Source organism: Terrapene carolina, unplaced genomic scaffold, assembly GCF_002925995.2.
Source record: "Terrapene carolina triunguis isolate 2854851 unplaced genomic scaffold, T_m_triunguis-2.0 Scaffold130, whole genome shotgun sequence".
NCBI lineage: Eukaryota > Metazoa > Chordata > Testudines > Emydidae > Terrapene > Terrapene triunguis.
Window position 1 is genome coordinate 4,404,493 of NW_020664481.1, and position 15,332 is coordinate 4,419,824.

General features: G+C 48.4%; 1 protein-coding gene across 1 annotated transcript in view; it reads right to left on the reverse strand.

Annotated features, from left to right (window-relative positions):
• Positions 1 to 2,576: 2,576 nt before the first annotated feature.
• SAMD10 (sterile alpha motif domain containing 10) overlaps positions 2,577 to 15,332 on the reverse strand; it is a 37,625-nt gene continuing 24,869 nt past the window's right edge. Inside the window, exons 3-5 of the mRNA XM_024219450.3 lie at positions 11,454 to 11,622; positions 4,895 to 5,035; positions 2,577 to 3,759 (exon numbers count right to left, since the gene is read on the reverse strand). Of these exons, the coding sequence (XP_024075218.1) occupies positions 3,737 to 3,759; positions 4,895 to 5,035; positions 11,454 to 11,622 (333 nt within the window). The 3' untranslated portion in view covers positions 2,577 to 3,736. The remainder of the gene's footprint in view (positions 3,760 to 4,894; positions 5,036 to 11,453; positions 11,623 to 15,332) is intronic.

Genomic DNA, 15,332 nt, shown 5'->3' on the forward strand with positions numbered 1-15,332 from the left:
CTGTTGAACCAAAACCAGAGAGAGACAGAGCAGGCTGCTCCCTATGGCAAGGCACAACTCAACCCATTTGCTTTAGCCTGGCTCTTTGCAGACTGACTCTGAAGAGTGAAGATCCAGATCACACGCTTCCCTACAGAGCCCCCTAGCCTGCAAGCAGGACCAAGAAGCCCCCTGAGAATTTAGAGTGATTGTTTATAATTTTAACAGTTTTCAATACATCACATTCTCCTCCTTAGTGACACTCAGCAGATCATGTCCCTGACAGCTCCCTGCCAACTAGCAGCCTGCACTGTCGGACGTGTTAATCAGTGGGTGCAGCACTGCGTGCTCCTATTCTGCTTACCACGACACATTCACTTTGGAAATGCAGCTTCCACTCAAGCTGGCGGCCTTTCCTTTCCCATGCGTTGTTAGCTGTACTGAACTATTAACTCTGAGCAAACATACAACCCCCCACTCCCACAGGGGCAAAGATTACAGGCTTCTTGCTTCTCCTTTCTGCAGCATTTCTGTGGAATTGTTTTGGATTTTAAACAGCCAAAAATTAAAAGGCCAAGTCTTTCTTTTGAGATGCCCACAGCCACCCCTGCCCATCACTGGGGGGCACTCTGAGAGTTGTGACTCCCCTACTCCCTCCCTCCTGCCTGCATCTCCCCCCGAGCGACACTTCTGAAGTGTGCTGCTTTTCTGGATGTCATCTATATAGGTGCCCTCAGCATCACTACAGAGTCAACAGGCTGGTCCAGTCTATTTTGAAGCTGCAGACGTTCTGAGTATTTTGTGCTGGGCTGTTTAAAAGAACAAATAGTCTCTTAGCAAACTCTGATGGCATTGAGTCAACAGGGCTCAAGTGCAAGTCCGTTTGCTTTCCACAGAGACAGGGCCAGAGCTGGGTGAATGAGGCATAAGCGTTATCTATAAATCCCACGAATTTCCTTTGACGGTACTCGCAACTTATTTTAGCCCTTTGTGGGATGATGTGTGCGAGCCTATTTCATTCCCAAGGATGTTCACGGAAAGAATAATCGTTGTGGATACACCTATGAAGGAGTAATTTCCCTAGTATTTGGATCAGGAGATCACAACCATCTTGAAAGCTACGCATGAGCAGGGACCCTAGAAATCCGTCTGCCATGGAAAAACGCGGAATTTGCATTTTTACAGAGAATCTTTAGTTTTCACATTTTGTGAACAAATACACAGGGGAACCCCGATGATCTCATCTAATTGGGACAGGAGCCAGATCGGATAATCAGAAATTCAGATAATCAGGAGAATGGGCAGGGCTCGGGCTGTCAGCTTAAAAATTGTAAAGATATCAAGAAAATATTGTGTTTAACTGATAGCTCCATATATTGTGGCTAGGGAAACTGAAGTTCAGCCTTTCATTTTAATCGCAGAAAAACATGGATTTTTATAGGTTTTTTCATCAAAAAGTTTTGTTTTTTAATCACCAAAAACTAGGATCCCCATGAGTCATCCAATCAGGATGCAGCAAGGATACCATGTGACTTAAGTGACCAATCACACAGATATTGATATGTGAATACTCAAAGGAATTGTTTGTGACTGATTCATACGTTTGAAGACTAGAAGAGGCTATTATACTACAGTCATCTCGTCTGCTCTCTTGCAGAATACAGACCACAATATTTCATCCATCTAGTTTAATAACTTGTGGTTAAACTAGAGCATCTTGTTTAGAAAGGCATCCAATTCTGATTTAAGTACTCCAAGAGACAAAGAACTTACCACAGCCCTTGGTAAGCTGTTTCAGAAGTCAATTACCCTTGCGATTAACATTTTTCATCTTGTTTCCAGTTTGAATTTTTCTACCTTCCACTTCCAACTATCGGCTCTTGCTCTGCATATCCTGAAATGTTTACAAAACCATCTGCTGAATAGTATCAAATAATGGGCAAATCCATACAAAAAAGCAAAGCCTGTTCCTTTGTTAACAGAAAAAACAGCTAGATTCATAGGATAAATTGTTCACTGCAAATAGTTTGCCCAGCTCTTGATAAGACAACGGGCAGATAAGACGAGCCTTGTTTGGTTTTTGGTTTTGGCCTGAGAAATTTGAGCGTGTACAGCAAGAAGCCCTGGTCCCAGATACTTAGGGCTGATGACTGCTTTCTGGGTGCGTAAGTCACTGAAAGTTACAAAAGAATGGAAAGTCTGAGACATACCAGAGAGACGCCTCAGACAAAAATTCCAGGGTTTGTTTCACAGTTTCTTACCTGCCTGCCAGTTTGTGAAATGTGAAATACCAGCCAACTGTTCCAGAAGCAACGCCTGCGTTATCAGGGCGGGGTGTGAAAGGAGGGGTCTAGATGTGATGGCAAAGGAGTGCTGCTGGTACTAATCATGTCGCAGCGGCCAGAAAGGCGCCTGCATTTCACGAGCCAGGGCAATGCCAGGATACTCCTGGATAGCAATTCAAGCTTCAAACCTGGATTATTGTGTGCGGTGGAGAATCAGAATTTAGAACAGAACACTGGGTGAAAGCTCGAAATGCAAATGAACCAGGTGAAAAAAATATAAACAAACATGAAGGTTTATAAGGAGTTCTCTAAATGAAGCGTACGAGGACACAAAAGCAATGGAATATTGCACCAAAGAACCCTTGATTCTCAGCCCTTAAGCCAGTCTTCTGCCCAGTCCCGCCACCACATCCTATTGAACCAACCTACCCCGGAGGTTCCACAGCATTATAAATGCAGCCAGCGTAAGCTTCATGAACTGTTAGGAGCTTGCCGTTTTGTAGGCTAACAGTCGGGCGAGGCCTTTGGCCACGGCATAGTTTCTCTCAGCCAGCATTTCTGAGCTCTACAAAGAGGACTCCCTGTTCTCCCTCAGCTCTGACTGCATTGGCAGTGCAGAAACCAGTCACAGAGGTGGGTGGTGCCAAAGGTGGATGAAGCCAACCAACTAATCATGGTTCCTCCATATGCCCATAAATGAGGACAAGGACAACCCAATGAACGTTTCCTGGTGCTGCTTCCGAGAGGCCGCAGTGACCTCACGGAGTGTGTGGATCATACCCTTTTATGGGTATGCATTTTGGCTTCAGTGACTCAGCTCTTGTTTTAATTCACAAAGCGAAGCCAATCTCCAGGGGCTTGGCTCTGCCTTTGGTTTTTCTGGCTTCTCCAGTCATCTTATTTGCTGCTGCTAATGTTATCTCCTAGGACACTGGAAGACAGCCCATTCTGAAGAGAGAACTAAAGCTTCCCCAGTAAGCGCCGAGGTATTGACACCAGTAGAGTCTGGGGACATCTGCAGCCTGCACTGGGCCCAGAGGCCCTCCCGGTTAAAGCATGTCATTGGGGCGCATGAGGTTTCATGGTGCATTGGTTTGATTAGTCCCAAGAATGACCGGGTTGCAACTCCATTCTTAAAATGAACTGTCTCCAGCTACCACATTCATCTTGAGGTCTTTCCCCCTGTGACTGAGTGGATCCCAGAGGGGAGCACATCACATGTCCTGGTGACCATTGTCCTAGTTTGCCTCTAATTGTCAGCCATGTCTGCTGGAGAAAATGTCTGATCTCTGCACAGGAAAATATTAATAAAAGAGAAAGAGAGAGGGTGGGAGAGAAGACCCTTGAGTGGTTTGGAAACTGTCTCTTATATTCCAAGCATGCGATTCAGGTTTTCATATCTGTGGTCCACAGTCCATCCCAGAGGCGCTCGGTTCACAGTGTTGGAACAATCTGCCAAGCAGACGGCTTGGCTAGGAGACGTTTCCAAAAGAAGCTGGAATAAGGAGGAAAGAGAGAGGAGGATGAACGCCAAGCTTGTCTACACTTGACAGGCTTGTCTACACTTGAAACTCTACAGCGGAATGGCTCCAGCAGCACCACTATAGCGCTTGAGTGTAGACACTACCTATGCCAAGAGAGGGGCTCTTCCATCGGAGTAGGTAATCCACCTCCCTGAGAGGCAGTAGCTAGATCAACAGAAGAATTCTTCTACCCCGTCTACACCGTGGGCTAGGTCGGCTTAACTATGATTTTACACACCCCTGAGCGACGTTGCTGGGCTGCCCTCACTTTTTAGTGCAGACCAGGCCTTAGAGAGCGTGCCCACTGCAAAGCACAGAGAACTTTGCTGCATCTTTAGAGCTGCCACAAATGCCCTGCTGCACCCCACAGAGCCAGTTGCCCCTCAGAGCTAACAGAAGGGCCCCTTGACTTAGACCCATCTTTGCTATGACTTAGGTTGGGAATATGGCATTAGGCACCTGGCGCTAAAGCGTCAGAGAATTCAGTCCTGTATTGTTCCAAGTTTCCTCCTCTATTCCCTTGCTGTCCTCATTTTGGGATTGAGCCTTGAGAAATCCTGGGACAGCAGGCTAAGGCACCATGGAGGGTCCGCAGCTGTGGCTTGGGTCTAAGACACAGCTGCGAAAGGAACAATGGCATTGCCTGTGTCAGCGGCAGGAGCTGACTGATGCTCTCTGCTAATCTCCAAGAAAGCAGAAGCTCCACCCTGTAGCTGAGTCCGGTTCTGTAGTGACAATGTCCAGGGCAGAAAGCACAGTTCTCATGCATGGGATCCTATTTAGTATTTAAAGGGGGTTGCTTTTGGGAGGAGGTCACCTATCCCCAGGGGGCTGACATCGTCAGACCGATTGCATGCAGGCCACCACATAGCCATCAGACGCAACAACTTTCAGTCAGAGCCGACGCGGGCTGGATTTGAACCAGTGACCTACAGACAAAACATGCCACAGTCCAGTACCTATCCCAAGCCATCTGCCCCCTTTCCCCTTTCAAGCCCCAAGAACGTTGGCATTTACCCAATGACTGCAGAGCCAGGCACATACCGCTGCAGTCACCACAGGATTCATGGCTGCTGCTTCACAGCCCCTCCTCGCCCTCCCATGTACCTTGGCTGAGCAGCTGTAGGTTCCGGACCTCCTCCCGCACCTGGAGTTGCAGGACTTGCTGGAGGACCTCCTGCCGCTGAGACTCATGAATAATGCCCATGCGCTGCAGCTTTTCCGCATTCAGCCGCAACAGTGCCCGACCTGCCAAACACAAGCGAAGAGACAGCGCTCATTCAGAGTGATGGAGCAGCACCACTCTGACTCTCATCAGTGGCGAAATGGTGTGTGCTAAGGAAAGCCAGGCGCTGGGAACACTGGCCGGATTCCATAGGCAGGTGCAGGGTGTTCTGGGTTGAGTTAAACATTACTGTAGCTAGTGGGTGTATCAGCTGCCAGGATCGATTTAAAAAAGCCACTAAGCTCCTTCCTATAACCAGATAGCTCAAACAATAGGAGCCACCACCCAAAACAGGCATCTGGCAAGGCTTGAGTAAAAATGGAAGTGTGAGGCCCAAGGGGTTTCCCTGGGAACTGTCGTGGCAAACACAGGGGCTGGGGCATTGATTGGTGGAGCTGTGTGTGTCTGGGTGTCTCAGAGAAACAGGAAAAAGACCAGAGAAGCAGGGTGAGAAGCAGCAGAAAGCCAAGGATGCTGTCAGAAAAAGCACTGGCAACATGGCCCTGAGAAAAGCTGAGAGAGAGCTTTTGGGCTAAGCGCTGGCTGGAAAAGGGGCTTGGAACAAAGACACCATCTCTTGTTATTTGATTCCTGCTGTGTTTAGGGAAACAGGACTTTGTACATTCTATGCAAATCAACAGGACTGCATCAGAGAATCACCTGACTCCATCACCAATTTCTCCTCCTAACTGGAACAGCGCACAGGACCTTGAATTTTTGGCTAACTGCTTGGGTCAAAAGGTGCTCGCTTCCAAAAGGCAGCCATCAGGAAGAGTCCTAGCACAGCGAGGGCCAGGTACCCAAACAGGCTTCAAAAGTGCCCCATGAGTATTGCCCACAGGATGAAGCTGCAAACATCAAACACCCACATGCATAACCCGGCATTTGCATCTGCTAATGGGGAGGGGCATGTTGAAAATTCATCCCCATAATGCAGAACAAATAAGCACCTGAATTCTGTTCATCAGAAAGGCAAGAAGGGAGGGACGGGGAGGGAAATGGTGACAAATGCAGCCCCCTCCAGCAGTGATCACCTAACACAGCAATGCAACAGCCTCAGCAGCAACCATACAATACAAAAGAATTACACCAGAGATGCACACATGTAGTGTTTTCCGCTGCCGTATCACGTTCTTAGGCTGAATCGTAATGCAGCTCCGGTAGGACTGTTAGTCAATTGAATTGTATATTGATGACTCTCCCCAGCTCCCTTTGTGGGGAGAGGCTCAGCCCTGCACTGACAAGCTTTTTGTCTGTCAAAATGACTTCTGTTGCCTGCAGTAAGTGCTCTATTGCTCCGAGTCCCATGCAAGGAGTACCGGAGCCTGGGCTGTCCCTGGGGCCCATTCCAAGTGGTCATGGAAACAGGGCCGGCTCCAGGCACCAGCTGAACAAGCAGGTGCTTGGGGCGGCCAAGGGAGAGGGGCGGCACCTGAGGCAATTCGGGGGCGGCAGGTCCCTCACTCCCTCTAGGAGCAAAGGACCTGCCGCTGTACTGCCCCGCCGATCGCGGCTTTTTTTTTTTTTTTTTCTTATTGCCGCTGCCGGTCGCGGTGGCGGCTTTTTTTTTTTTTTTTTTTTTTTTTGCTTGGGGTGGCAGAAATGCTGGAGCCGGCCCTGCATGGAAAGTAAAATCAGGAACAGGGGGAGGTGTTTTTCTGCAAATAAAGCCGTGTTGGCACGCTTGTTTCCAGCAGGGGGTGTCCTGCTGAATGCACAACTGTCAGTGTGCACCGCCACTCAGTGTAAATATCCATTGTGGGTTCCGGGAGCCTGCCCTAGAGGCTAACCCGCGGGGCTCTCCCACGACTCAGCTGCAAGGGCTGTGCGAGCGCTCACACAAGGCTAGGACCAGCTTCTGTCTCAGCAAAAGATCTAGTCGCTCACCCTACTTGTTAAAGGCCGGGCTAAATCAAACAGAACCGAACAGTCACTGGGCACCCTTCGCCATCCTCTGGCATTCCTGAAAAGGGCAACGCTCCAGCAATGCCAATCACAAAGTGGTCCTAATCCTAATCCTGAAGTTTGGGTCAAGTGCTTGCCCCTCAGATCACATACTCCCTAAAGGCAGGCGCTTTCTATTTGTCAGCTCCATCTCCTGCATCAGGACATATTATTTGGAATGCCCCGGCTCCGCTCTTCTCGGTAAGCTGGCAATGTGAGGAGTTAAATTAGAAGTACCCATCAGAACACATTAACGTTCCCATCAGCGCTTTTAGTCACAGCCATTCTCCTCCAGTCCAGGGGCTATCAGAAGAGGGGTTTTACAGCCAGCTTTTGTCCCCGTCTCCCAGAGTACATTTGCTAATACTTCCTTTATTTCTGATGCAAGGACTTGGGTGAGCTGTTACATTAGTGCCGTGTCATTCCTCTAGGGCATGAGACAAAGGCATACAGCTTCCCATCTCTCTCGCTCCCTTCCCCGCTGCCTTCTCCTGGCAAAGCATTTTATGATCCATCTCTGCCTTGCAAAGCAGGCTGCAGACTAGTGATTCTGTGCAAGGTGGAGAGGGAGGGAAAAAAGGCCGGGACTGAGTCCATCGCCTTTGCTTTGTGGGGACTGGATTCATTTTCTGGGTCTCCTCAGACAGACACACCCGTGGAGCGGACACTACTTTGACTACCAACACCCAGCTAGCTAATTGAAAACTTTAAAACATTAATTCTACAGCTTCGCTTACTGTCTTTCTTGATGTTCTTCTACAAACATCCCTTTGTTCTTCAGATCAAACAGCCCCCGATTTACTATTTTAGGATACTCTGCCTACAGTCTAACACCTGAAAAAAAGTGTAATTTATATGGCCATATCAGGTACCTAGATATTAAATACATATGTAAGCAATAACACCTGGCCAGATGTGCAGTGATACCAATACCTGCATAATGTAGGTAGATTGTGCAGTATGAGGCTGAATATCAAAGACCTTTTAACCGCTTGAGAACTGCAGGTATTTACTATAATGAAACTTCTTGAACTAGGTTATTGCTTTGCTTTGTTGTTATTTTTGGAGCAGGGAAAAAGCTGGTGTTGTTGACTATCTTTCTGTAACAAGCTAATGAGCCCTGGCCTTTGTGGTTATTCCCAGTGACAGCTCGGCTAGAACCTTCATCAGCTGATTAGAGTCCTCCTTTGGTAATGGGAATGTAGCCATCCATTGAAATGAAAGGGATTCATGTGTACACATTCCAGGGCAGAACTTTGTCTATAGTATGTGTGTGTGGGACATAGGACAGTAGCAGAATCTCAGATCTGAAGCCTTTCAGAGTTTGAGGGAGAAGCGGGTGGATCCTCACATATTAACCCAGCACCTAGGGCTTCAGTTCTAGGTTGGATCCAGAACTGGGAGAGGCCGCGGGTATTTTCTGGTTTCTGTTTGGATGTAGCAAAATCTTGCGAGAACAGTCGCTCTGATGAGATTTTTGCTGAAGATGGTGGAAGTCTTACTAGAGCTGCTGATCTCACTAGATTTACATCTTCCGAGATGGGCAAAATATCAGGATATCAGCAGAGCTGCCTTCATTTATTTTTCTTAAAACAAAAAAATGGCCCCTTTTAGAAAACAAAGAAATTCACAAAAAGCTGGTGACTTTCATAAGCTTGTCTTCTTGTGAAAAAATTTTCACAACACTTTATCAAAAGCATTATCCAAATATTTTTATGTATTGAAAACTGGTCTTGATGAAAATAGATTAAAATGTTTTGCAAAAAACAAAACAAAAAACATTTAAAAAATCCCAGACAATGAAAAAAAAATAGGTCTGTTTTGAATGCTGCAAAACAGAAACAACTTCGACATTTTGAAATTGTTTGCAAAAGATTTTTTTCCAGCTGATCTTATGATATTCCTGACAGTTTGGGTCAACATTCTTGCAAGAACAGTTTATGAGATTTTGCTGCTGTTGATTTCTAACACAACACCCAGGCATGATTTGCCTTGTAGATGCATCTGAACTCAACCGAAACCTCAGTAAACTGAATCTGAATATAGACAACAGAGCAAAAAGTCCCATTCACACATTATGTACATTCTGCAAAGTGTTCCTTAGGCTCTTAGTTCCACGTTTTGCTCATATCTGAGGTGCAGAGTGCCCACTGTCCAGTGTCTCATTGGATTAAAGGTTTTTGATGGCATTTTCCGCCTCTTCCTTGGCTGCTGTAGAATGAAAAGGTGAACAAGTTCCCATGTCTAACCCTGCAGCTATCGGTACGCAATGCAATCAGCAACAAATGATGAGGTAGGAAATTGATATTATGAGGAACAGGAAATTTGTTTAATATTTAATCCTCAATCATCTCTGCATTTCTAATGACTTTTCCAGTCACTCCCATTTTTTTTGGTCACATCAGGCGCCTTATTAATATTACATGAGATGAGTCTCGTTGTTGCATTGAGCAGAGCAATAGGCAGCAAGGCAGATAGGAAGAATGGCTTAGTAACTAGGGCACAAGATGAGGTTCGATTCCTGACTCAGCCTGACTCTTGGGCCAGTCATTTAATTAAACCTAGCCTCAATCCCACATCTATAGAATGGGATTAATATTTTCCTGCCTCTCAGGGATGGTGTAGGGGATAAAAGTCTGTGACTGATTACCAGGTGCTCAGATACAACAGTGGAGAACCTAGCTAGCCAGACTCTCTGGCGTGACTGGATTCTAAAGAGGACAGCCTTCTGTTCAGCCATTTCCTCTTTTCACACAAAACCCACAGCCGCCTAACTTCTGAGCTGGGAAAGAAACTGGAAATGGTTAAATTTTGCTGTTAAAATAATAAGTCCTGACTCTTTTTTATTAAAGAGACAAGGTGGGGGAGGTAATAGCTTTTATTGGACCGACTTCCGTTGATTAAAAAGGCAAGCTTTTGAGCTTACACAGAGCAATTCTTCAGGTCTGGGAAATGTACTCGGGGTATGTCTACACTACCCGCCGGATCGGCGGGCAGCGATCGATCCAGCGGGGATCGATTCATCACGTCTAGACTAGACGCGATAAATCGACCCCCGAGTGCTCTCCTGTCAACTCCTGTACTCCAGCGCCGCGAGAAGCACAGGCGGAGTCGACGTGGGAGCGGCAGCACAGTAAGTCGATCTAAGTACGCCGACTTCAGCTACGTTATTCATGTAGCTGAAGTTGCGTAACTTAGATCGATCCCCACCCCAGTGTAGACCAGGGCTCAGAGGGTCACAGTGGGACAGATTGTTAAACTTAAGGAGTTAGCACATGTTGCAAGAGACCATTCAAGGTGAAGTGGGCAGCTAACACCTCTGCAGCTGTAGGACAAAGGAGGGTTAGTGCCTTACAGATTGTTATAAATCCAATGTCTTTTACTGAGTCCATGATTTTTAATGTCGAGCACAGTTATGAATTTAAGCTCCCAGGCTCGTCTTTGGAAGGTGGGGTGCAGGTTTCCTTTGAGGATGAGGACGGAGATCAGATATGGAATGTGCACCTTTCCCAGACCTGAAGAAAAGCTCTGTGGAGCTCGAAAGCTTGTCTCTTTCTCCAACAGAAGTTGGTCCAATAGAAGATATGACCTCACCCACCTTGTCTCTCCGATATCCTGGGACCAACACGACTACAGCTACACTGCAAACAACAATGGAAGATCTGTCTTTCACTAAGTCACCTTCAGGTGCCTAGACAGACCCTTGAACATAAGATCTCGCCTTACAGTTTATTTTAAAAGACTGCTGTGACAGATTGGTACAGGCTCACCCATCCTGACACAGCCCCCAGCCCTTCCCAGAACCCGTCAGCGTAAAGAGATTGTGGCTAAGGAGCTCCCCTCAGGTGTTGGTTAGCAGAGGGCCAGGAAGAAACTCAGCTGATTAGAGCCGGCCTTAGCATTCTGGGATGGGAATGTGAAGCAGTTTTTGCTGCTGCCTCTCCTCATGGCTGCCTGAGCAGGGAAATGGAAGAGAAACTTACTTAAAGAAAGAAAGGTAGCTGAGATTTCCCTTTAAATCAGGGATGTCAAAGCCCTCATAGCACCCAAAGACCAACTTTGCCTGTCCCAAGACATTCCCCCTGCAGTGCCCTACTTCCACCACGCTTGTCAGCGAGGGTTTTAAATGGCCTTGGCTCTGGGTGCAGACAGATCAGAGCTGGGCCCAGCACCCTACACTACAGAGGCATGACTCTGGCTTGATTCATAGAGGTAGGGGTCTTGTGCAGAGTTCAGATCTGGGGGTTGATTCCAAGTCCCTGAAATGGTATTTGGATCTAGGGGTTTGGCTGAAGGCTCCCCTCTAGCTCTGAGTATGGTGTTAGCTACAGGTGAGGACTGAGCTGTCTTGAGGGAGAGGTGTTGGGGAAAAGTGAATCACATTCAGCTAGTTATGTTAATAAACCAAACCACCTGTATGCAGCAACCACTGAAAGTCTTTACTCATCATCAGCATTTTTCAATTAGTACCAGCTGGTTAGGGAGCATCTACTGTACCTGTGATAGCGTGATGGGAAAAGGCCTCCACATAGATGAGATAGTTATGGGGACAGTGTTTCTTTAGCCATCTGCACACATCCTGTTGGGTCCATAACACCACCGGCTTGGTAAGGCTGCCTAGCGTGGGGCTGGTATGGTAAATGCCGTAGTGATCACAGGGACGACCCTACAGAGGTTTTGAAGCAAGAAACAGAGAAAGGGGAGGGTGTTAATGGACTTCAGTACCACCAGGAGGAAAAAAACTCAACCATGGGATAAACAGAGGCCAGGCTGAAACATCGCTGGAGAAGAGAGAGGCTTGGATAGTCTGGAAGGGAGAACCCCACTGTTGGTAGCAGCAATGCCTGCATAACATTGCCCAAGCTACTTTGTGAGATCATCCTAACCCTCCTAATGGTCTTTTTCTTATTGGCTTGTCCAGAAGCAGCCTCAGCTGAGTTGTAGGAAACCATGCATGGACAGAAGCTAACAAAGGGAGAGAGGAGAGGGACAAGAACTCAGATCCATGGCAAGCCTGTTGACTACGCCCCAGCTGCGTGTTCTACTCCTGCATTTTCCGGTCTTTCCCAGAAAGCCACCATTCAGGAAGGATGTTGCATTGCATGGGCATGCTATGACTGCTGCTTACTGTACTAATCAGGATAATTTCCCTGTCAGTCTGTCCTTCCCCCATCTGCTCTCTCTGCCGGTTACCTCATCCTGTGTTTAGATTGCAAGCTGTGTGGGACAGGGACCGTCTTTCCCTCTTTGTATGCACAGTGGCTAGCAGAAAGGGGTGCAGAGCAGGGCCCCTCAGTTGCCTACATACAGACTAATAACAATACAGCATGTGATGCAGCAGCCTTTGTCTCAGAAGCATTGTCACTCCTGGTACTGCCCTGATGGTTTGCATTGCTCCTGGCAGTACCTCTCAATGTGTGTCTTCGTTCAGCTGGGGAGCGTGCGCAGGCGGAGAGCACCTGTGCTCAGCTGCTCGCCAGGAAGCACCCTCCACAACTTACCGCTGCTTTTCAAACAGTCGAGGCCCAGCTGCACCTATATTTTAAAAAAAAAGTCTTCACAAGAGCACACATGCTTGGAGCTGCCGGGGCAAACAGGGTAAATGCACCTGCCCGTGGCGAGTGAAGCGTGACCCAGCCTTGTTAGCCCTCGGAGGTGCACTCCTCCAATTTGCATCCATAATCATGGAGGTTCTTTCGCCAGAGCATTTCTTGCAGGAGGGCCTCTGTCAGGAGAGAACAGTGCAGGCAGGCTCCCAAGAGTAACTGCAACCTGGGCCCCACAAAACCTTTCAAGCCAATACTCTGATCTCCCCCGAACAAATAACTCTTGTCATCTCTCTTCCCTCCATATCCACCAGTCCCAGCACCTTCCCCTGCAGGCTGCCAATCAGTATCAGCGGTGAGGATTGTTTGGGGGAGGCACCTGTCCAGAGAGGATAGGGCTGAGACCCGCCCAACTCCTCACACAGGCTGCAAACAGTTCCTCATCAACATCGACCTCTGGTGGACGAGAACCAGCAACCCGGGGCCTAAAGGCGACCTCTTCAATTGCCGATCCTTGAGCCACCTGTGACGGGTTCTCCCCCTGGGTGCTACCTAGAACTGGGGTACTACTGAACCCTCTGACCCACCAGCCTGGGCTCCCTCTCACACTGCGCTGCTGTGACAAGATGCAAAGCTCTCAAGCTTCCACTTGCACCAGCATTCACACGGCTGCAGTTACACGCAGGCTTTCTAGCCACCAGCTTCCCAGCCTAGGACCCCAGAGGTGTACCATCCTGCCCTGGTCAAATCTAGCCGGTTTGCCTCTCCCTCAATGTGAAGAGGGCCATGCACACTTTTGGTGACCAAGCTGAGATTTTCCCCAGACACTTTAGTCAAATGCAAACTGGTTTGCATTAAAACACAAAATAAGTTTATTAACTACAAAAGGATGGATTTTAAGTGAGAGCAACAGATCAAAGCAGATTACCTAGTAAATAAACAAAACCACAAACTGAGCTTAACATACGAGATAGGTAGGATATGAATTAGCAATTCTCACCCCGAGTGATAAACAGGTTGGCAGATTCTGAAGGCACAAGCTGCCTTTGCTTTGCAGCTTGGGTTTCCCAGGTTTTCATTCACAGGCTAGAAATCCCTTTAGCCTGGGACCATCACTTCCCCCAGTTCAGTCTTTGTTCCTCGGGTGTTTCCAAGGGAGCTGTTGTAGGGAGAGTGAGGTACCATCATAATATTATTTCCCCCTTTTATATCTTCTTCCCCTTGCTGGAAAGCCCTTTTGCTGTGACCTGGGTTAAACAGTTCCCATTGGGTGGTGCTATCTCTGAGAGGTTTCTCTTGTACGCAGTTCCTGGGGTAATCCTTGTGCTTGTGTGCATTTCCTCAACAAGCCATTAACATTGTTTGGCCTTTTTCCTGTTGTACCCGAAAGGCTGCTTGTGTGTGTTTTCAACCTCACAACATGTTTCAGTAACACACACATGGCCAAACTTCATAACTTCACATACAATCCAAGGAGATATTACTGTCTAGCAGATCAAGCATTTTAGAATGATACCTCAAAAGGCAGACTTTGTACAAAACATGTCCTAATGACATGACAGTGGTGAATAAGGGGGTGCCTGGATGTCACACCCCCACTCCTCCGCTGGGTGTGATTTAATGCTGGCGTGGCTGCTGCATCTTCCCCTGGATAAATGGGAGAGCTCCACCTTTTTGAATTCCCATTTCGTTACTGTAAAATTGGTGCTGTGCTAGAGCTTGATGCGGGGCGGGGGACGGAAGGGGGGGGCCTGTCACGTGCTGTTTCCTTCCCTTCCGCAGAAGAGTGTATGTGACGTTCCAGGGAACCGTTCTGTAAAGATGTCCCAGCCAGCCGTGACTTTGCTAGTTAGGAATCCAATTACGACGAATGCTCATGGCTGTTACGCACTAATGCACTGGCCAGAAAGCACTTGCTTATTCCTTCCCTCTGCCTCCACCTGCCCTGAAATCCTCAGTCACACATAATGCTGGGAGATAACAGCTCCTTCCTCAACTCCCTTCCCAGGGGGGTGCGCCTGAACGCAAACAGCAATGAGCTCCCAGGTCTAGCTGTTACAGGGCTCATCCAGGACCTTCTGCAGCCATCAAGGGGATCAGCTGCAAAATCAGCCTCCCTCTCCAGTGTGGTCCCTGGGTCCAGTGGGGAGGAAGAGCAGTGGTGCAGGGTCACTGTCCTGGCAGGATCATTTAGGGGACAGGGTTAATCTCCAACTCACAAGACGTTGGCCCTGACCAAAGAGGACCTGAATGCTTACGTGCCCCACTGAGCAAGCCAGGACATTTCCCAGCAGTGCCTGGTGCCTTGCTGTCCCTGTAAGGATTGCCAGAGCAGAGCCGTCGGGCACCGTCTCTGAGAGCTGCCAGTGCCAGGTGAATCAGAGGAAGGTGCCAGCTCCATCCATGGGGGCCGCTTGCTCATGGGGAAGTCACTTCCCTGCCCTGGCAGTTAGAGGTTGGCTCATCCCAATGCAGGAAAGGTCTTCCGGGTCTTCGGCGGCTGGTCCCTCAGTCCCTCTCGGAGCGAAGGACCCGCCGCCGAATTGCCGCCGAAGAATGAAGCGGTGCGGTAGAGCTGCTGCCAATCGCGGCTTTATCTTTTTTTTTTTCCGCTTCGCCTCTTGGGGCGGCGAAAAAGCTGGAGCCGGCCCTGGCCAGAGCGCAGGACTCCCCAGCGCTGTCCTAAAGCAGCAGGGCTGAGTGTGCGGCACCCCGTGTGACCTGGAAACAACAACAGGCTGGGACTTGCCCCCCTCGGCGCTCAGCCCCGTGGTTTCAGTGCACATACCCAGCGCCGGACTGGGATGTCCAAATGCTGCCAAGAGATTCA